Source organism: Megalobrama amblycephala, linkage group LG12, assembly GCF_018812025.1.
Source record: "Megalobrama amblycephala isolate DHTTF-2021 linkage group LG12, ASM1881202v1, whole genome shotgun sequence".
NCBI lineage: Eukaryota > Metazoa > Chordata > Actinopteri > Cypriniformes > Xenocyprididae > Megalobrama > Megalobrama amblycephala.
In genome coordinates, this window is record NC_063055.1 from 15,331,588 (window position 1) to 15,338,374 (window position 6,787).

At 35.9% G+C, this 6,787-nt stretch overlaps 1 protein-coding gene across 1 annotated transcript in view; it reads right to left on the reverse strand.

Annotated features, from left to right (window-relative positions):
- Window positions 1-6,787, reverse strand: part of LOC125280234 (DLA class I histocompatibility antigen, A9/A9 alpha chain-like) — a 48,939-nt gene that overhangs the window by 12,689 nt on the left and 29,463 nt on the right. Inside the window, exons 2-5 of the mRNA XM_048210623.1 lie at window positions 3,839-4,096; window positions 3,340-3,618; window positions 1,786-2,073; window positions 1,464-1,586 (exon numbers count right to left, since the gene is read on the reverse strand). Coding sequence (XP_048066580.1) covers window positions 1,464-1,586; window positions 1,786-2,073; window positions 3,340-3,618; window positions 3,839-4,096 — 948 coding nt within the window. The remainder of the gene's footprint in view (window positions 1-1,463; window positions 1,587-1,785; window positions 2,074-3,339; window positions 3,619-3,838; window positions 4,097-6,787) is intronic.

The window sequence follows — 6,787 nt, forward strand, 5'->3', positions numbered from 1 at the left end:
CCCCTAGCAAACAACATTTTCTGACCTCGGGAATTATGAAACCCTGCGTACGGCCCGGCTTATTCTATATAAAAAAATCTGAGGTAAACGTGTATGCACTGTGATCAAAAATAAATGGGGCCAAACGCGATTGAATGTAAAGGTTTGTGTCTCGTTATTCTATTAATAATTACCGATTGATTTTGCATTTCTATCAGAAATTAAGAATTATTAATGTCATTTTAGTGGTGCAAATATCTATCTATATATATATATATATATATATATATATAAATATATATATATATATTTTTTTTTTAAATGTTTCTGTAACAGCTGTCAAAAATAGTATATAGCACTGTGGTTTTTAACAAATTAAAAAAAAAAAAAAAAATTCAAAACATCCTCCCCTCTGTTTTTTTCACAAATCGCACCCTGTATATATATAAACGAATAAACTAGTCAGAATATAGGCTACAGTTAAAGCTTTCGTTTAGTTTTTGTGAAATGCTCACACGCACTGGGGCCCCAACTGCAATGAACCAGCTTTGGGGGGGCCCAGCTTGCAAAAGGTTGAGAACCCTGGTTTAAAACAATTAAAATTACGGTGGCCGAGAGAGCTCAACGCGCTGCAAATGAAGAAAACACATGCAAATAGAAAAAACACCAGCAAATAAAGAAAACATATTCATCAGTTTGACAACACATGCGCTGCAAATTCCACAACACTTACAAATACTGAAACGCGCTGCAAACTCCACAACACTTACAAAAAGACAAACGCGCTGCAAACTCCACAACACTTACAAATAGTGAAACGCGCTGCAAACTCCACAACACTTACAAATAGACAAAGATGTCTTTTTGCAAGTGTTGTGGAATTTGCAGTGCACGTGTTGTCAAACTGATGAAGATGTTTTCTTTATTTGCTGGTGTTTTTTCTATTTGCATGTGTTTTCTTCATTTGCAGCGCGTTGAGGTCTCTCGGCCACCATATAAAATACTATTTTTGGCCAGTGGAAATGAATGAATCAACACTATTATAAAACCTTTATCTTAAGTATTTAATACAATTTTGTTTTTATGCATATTTTGATATATTTATTCTAAAACATAAGAATATTAGATGATTTTTAGCAATGTAATGTGTATGGCACAAATGTTAACCATGGTGTCACGTGGATGGGAACATGCATGGAAATGATATGCAGATGAGGTTATGCATAGTAAAACTAGGCGTCGTAAGCTCCATATATGGTGATTTCGGGGAGGAGCAGGGTGGAGATGCACGTATGCACAATCTTCCACTGACTGGGATTTATAAAGGGATTTGTGTGCAGGATCTGGCGTACGCATGGTTTTATAAATCTGATTTTTTTGTGTGTGTACACAGAATCTAGCTTTTGCACGCGTACATACACTTTTAGGATGAAATCTACGCAAAGTTTTTTAAATGAGACCCTTGGACTGTATAGAACATTTACCAGCAGCACGTCTCTTCCTCCATATGATGAGTGCAATTATGATGAGAACAGCCACACACATTAACACCAGCACACTGATAACTACAGACAGACTGAAGGATCCTGGGTCTGATTCGGCCACATCTGAAATGAGGGGTGAATTAAAAAAAGAAAAAAAGAAAAAAAAGTGGAACAAACAATGGGATAACAAATCTGTATGGTAGATTACGCAATAGTAACTGATTTGTGCAAGTTAAATAAAGGTTGTTTTGTTTTTGAATCTAATGTTTTCTACTTTGTTGTTCAAAAAATGAGTATTGTTTGCTTGATAGTTTTTCTTTACCAAACGTAATGTCCAGTTTGTTGTCCAGACTGAGGTGCTTCATTGTACAGTTGTATTTGTGTCCTTCACGTTGTTCTTCTGCGCTGATCAAACTCTTCCTCATCTGGTAAGTTCCGTCTCCGTTGGGCAGAATCTCTCCTCCTGTGATCTGATCATCATCCACAGGCTGATCATCTCTGAACAGAGTCAGGTTAATGTGACGGGGGTAAAAACCAGTGGCCAGACAGCTGATCTGAAGCCCTTGAGAGTCTGGGAGTGTCTTCTTCATGAGTCTGACTCTGGGTTTCACTACAGAGAAGAAAGTGAAGTGTTACTGTTGTTAAATGGTTCATTGCATCAGTCATTGATTTATAATAATCATGATTCATAAAGCATTCAGAGCTATTAATCAGGTTGGTAACACTTTACTTGAAGGGGTGTGCATAAGACTGACATGACACCTTCATAATCATGACATGACACGTCATGAATATGAAGGAGGTTTTATGAATGTTTATGACAACTGTCATTAAGTGTCATTCGCTCAGTTATGTCATTTTTAATGCAAAGATGACATTGTTTGAGATGTCCGAGTTATGACAACTTGACATAAACCAATACATCATAACCTGTCAGTGTCTTTGTCATGACAACATGACATTATTTAGCTTTATGGGTTAACATTGCATTAAACTGTCATGTCGTTGGTTTTGACAATGGCTGTCATGAGGCCATTATAATAGTGCCTATATCAAGTACAGTGGTACAAATTGAACTTGTCATTAAAATGTCATTAAGTGACAATACTCTGACAAATAATTTTATAACAGCGTCATGACTATTTTTCATTTCATGTTTTTTTTTTTTTTTTTTTAAGTTTCCACCAACAGAAGGTCAGATAATAGACAATTTCAAATTTCATAAAAAAGAAAATACTGTTATAAAAGAATGGTAACACTTTATTTTAGAGTCTTTTAACTAGTTGCTTATTACTATTAGCATTCATATGGCTAAAATATTGGCTATTTATTAGTACTTATAAAGCACATATTAATGCCTTATTCTGCATGACCTTATTCTACATTCTTAATCCTACCCAATACCTAAACCTAACAATTAACTATAATAAGCAGTAAATTAAGAGTTTATTGAGGGAAAAGCCATAGTTAATCATTTATATATGTGTTCCCTATACTGAAGTGTTACCAAAATAATGTAATGTAATGTTAACCCATAAAGCTAAGTAGTTTTTTAAGTTTGATAATTAATCTGCTATGTCATGTTTATGACAGGTTATGATGTTTTGCTAATGTCAAGTTGTCATGACAAAGACACTGACAGGTTACGATGTGTTGGTTTATGTCAAGTTGTCGTAACAAAGACATCTCAAACAATGTCATCTTTGCATTAAAAATGACATAATTGAGCAAATGACATTTAATGACAGTTGTCATAAACATGCATAAAACCTCCTTCATATTCATGACACGTGTCATGTCAAGATTATGAAGGTGTCATGTCAGTCTTATGCACACCCCTTCAAGTAAAGTGCTACCATCAGGTTGATTCCCTCACCTTTTCTCATTACATTGTTTTTTTCCATATATAGGTACCTCCGCAAAACTTTAATGCAAATAGGATGATAAACATTTTCATGCAGAAACTTTTCATGAAGCCATGCTATTTGGTCCCATGTTATCATCCATGGCATTTTCAGCTGGATGTCATTTTTTTCTATGTCAAAGGTGTACCTCTCTATATTTTGCCCATCAAAAGCATCCCAGGAATGAAGTAGACCTGGTTTATCATCTTTCAGCAATTCACAACCAAAATTTTTCTGATGAACATGTACACCTTCAAATGAATGGAAATAAATGTAATAAAGACATATTATTCTTCACAACATAGTAAACCTAAAATATGGTGAAATTAAAATGAACACACTGTACTTTTATGATTACTTTCTCTTTGTCTTTAAAAGATTTTAATGAAATAACAATAAATGCATGAAAGCTAATAGTATTATGAATATAAAAGCTAATAGTAATATTAATATGTAGGCTATATCTCTCACCATCTGTTTGATTTAGGTGCTCCTTTAGATAAAAGACCCGATATTTCATTTCATTATACACATCACGAAATACAATATCAGCATCACTTTGCTCCTCATCATAGTATTTTGAATCACAGTGAGAGCGATGGACAGTTTTCCATGTGTTTGAGTCATAATATATTATTTGCAGATCATCCAGCATCATTACAACACTGAACTCTGGAAATGGTGTCTGTCCATCTATGTATGTCGCCAAAGCCATCAGTGAGTGAGAACCTGTAAATAAACAGGTACAAGCATATAATATTAGTATGGTGTCAAATTAGACCATTACTGTACATATGACTTTGACCCGGTTGCAAGATTTGCTTAGACTAGTCTTAAAAGTTGCTGGGATAGAGACAAAAAATCAAAATGCATAGCAAGCAAACAGCAAGGGATTACATTGGCTGGCAGGACTGACTGACCAACAGACACAAGACAGGGACAAACACCAAACCCCCCCCCCCCCCCCCCGTCCTGTGCCAACAACGAACTGGCACAGGACAGAAATTAAATAGGGAAAGAAATTATGAGGGTAACAAGGGAGAGGAGGTGGGGCAAATGAACTAATGAGGTAACAAGGGAGTGTGGCCAAGGCAAGTGACAGAAGAGCACATGGCACACAGAAACAAACAAAAAGTGCATAAGGCACATGGCAAACAAACATGACAGAGGCCATGTGCTCACACAAAAACATAAAGCAGAAAGTATACTTTGTTTGCATACGTGCACTAGAGACCTGCACTCCTGTGGGACACAACGCAACAGAGTGCAGCGCGGGACAAGATTTGATGGGTGCATGCGGGCGCGGGAGGTAAGATGCTCATGTGTGCGGGAGAATAAAATGATTCACGGGACTCCCGCAAAAAAGAAATATCTAAACATAATATATCTAAAAACTAATAAATTGTTATTCATATTGCACAAAAAGCAGTAAGAACTACTAATATAAAGTAAAAACGATTTACAGTCGCAAGCATATGGAAGATTCTGAGACGCAATGGCCAATCAAAGGTGTTTATGTTAGAATCCTCTCACCACTCAAAATGCCCAAGTTTTTATTCAGTGCAATAGGCCGGGAGGGCTTGAGCCCCTGCCCCTTTGATCGCGAAAGTGAAAAGTGCCCTTTGTTGTTGCATCGCGGTGCCCCCATGTTCCCATTTCTCCCCCCCGGAATGCAAATTCTACCGAGGGAGAACCCACAACCCCGCAAAATCTCTCAAGACTTCAGAATAAACATGATGGACGATAAGCAGAAAGAAATTGTTGATAGTGTTTGGAATGATTTTGGTATGTTTTACAGCAGTGGTTCCAAAAGTGGGGGTCAAGACCTCCCGGGGGGTTGCAAGACACTGAGGGAGGGGGTCGCGAAATGATTTCCAGAAAATCAAAAAAATCAAAACATTTTTAATGATTAGAATGATTATGAATTGTAACAAAATACTAAAAACATTAGTTAAATTAAAAACAAAAACCATGTAGATATAAAAAGCCATCAACCTTTCGATTTTCCTTCCTCTCCACCCTGATTCCTGAGGTTGATTATGATAGATTAACATATTAGCAACAGCATCAGTTACAGCAGGTCAATTTACAGCACCATGTTAAAAATTCAGACATAATTCTTTAGGCTTTAAGCTTTGGATATTATTTTTGTCAAAATAAAAACATTGGTTAATATTGATCAAAGACAATGCAGGAAGAAGAGCAGAGAAGCACCACCATCAGGAGACATAATGGATAGCACTCGTCTCTTCGTGAAGGTGGAAAAACAAAGTTCTTTATGACCTGAGGGATTTCTTGTAAAAGATTTAAAAGGAAAGAAAAGACGAGAGTCACCTGTTTTTGTCTATTTTAAGTTTTAATTTAAAATGTCTGTGATTTTAACATAAAGCTTATGTTTAATATGTTATGCCACTTGCGTGAGCAAGTATATAAAATATATGAATCAATATATAAATAAAAAGTATTACTTATATAACTATAAAGTAATGAATTGAATAAAACCTTTAAAACTAAATGTAGTGCGTTTAAATGTGACATCTATTAAATATAGAGTATACAAAGAGAATCGCAATGCTGACAAGCCATGTTCAGTAACAACTTTTGGATTTGAAATAAAAATAAGTAAATGCTGTTTGTGATAAACAGCCACAGATCAGTTGTACACTGAAAACGGGCATAGCCTATGTGAAAGCACAATAGCACGTGCTGCATATGAACTGCAAAGGCATGTTCGCCTAAATGCCAGGTAAGGTGCCATTTTCCTTTCTTTACCGGAGGCAAGAAAAGCCATATGTTGACTGTGTATCAGAGACTTTAAATTCAGGGGCGGATCTAGAAAATTATTTATAGGGTGGAAAAGGGGTGTCTATGAGGGGTGGCAACACCAAAGCAAGCGCCCATGCATAGTTTTTGGAGATTTATGGCCTGACATACACAATTGTGTTCACAAACATTGCATTACCAAAATAAATAACAAGATTTCAATATCCATCATGGCACCAAGTAAAGGCACTATATGAAAAACATCAACAGATTTAAAATGAGTCTGACCTTGTATCACTAAAGGAGATGAGCAGTTTTATTAATATTACACAGGTTACTTCGATTGCATAAATCACATGTTTTAGTGCAAGTTAAAGAACAACAAACAATTTTTTTCTGTTATTAACAGAGGTGGGAATGTCTGTGTGTCTTCACCCAGAACACCCTATCAACTATATACTCTAGCAACCACCCAGAATCTCCTAGCAACCACCTAGCAACACTTTAGCAATCACCCAGAACATCTATATTCTGGCCTAACTGACCAAACTATTTATGTTTTTTAAACAAGACTTTAAGTTGGCTTTATGACAAGCCAGCATAAATTTGTCTTTCAAACTTTTAATCTAGTTGAAATGAAACAATTCAACATTTTCT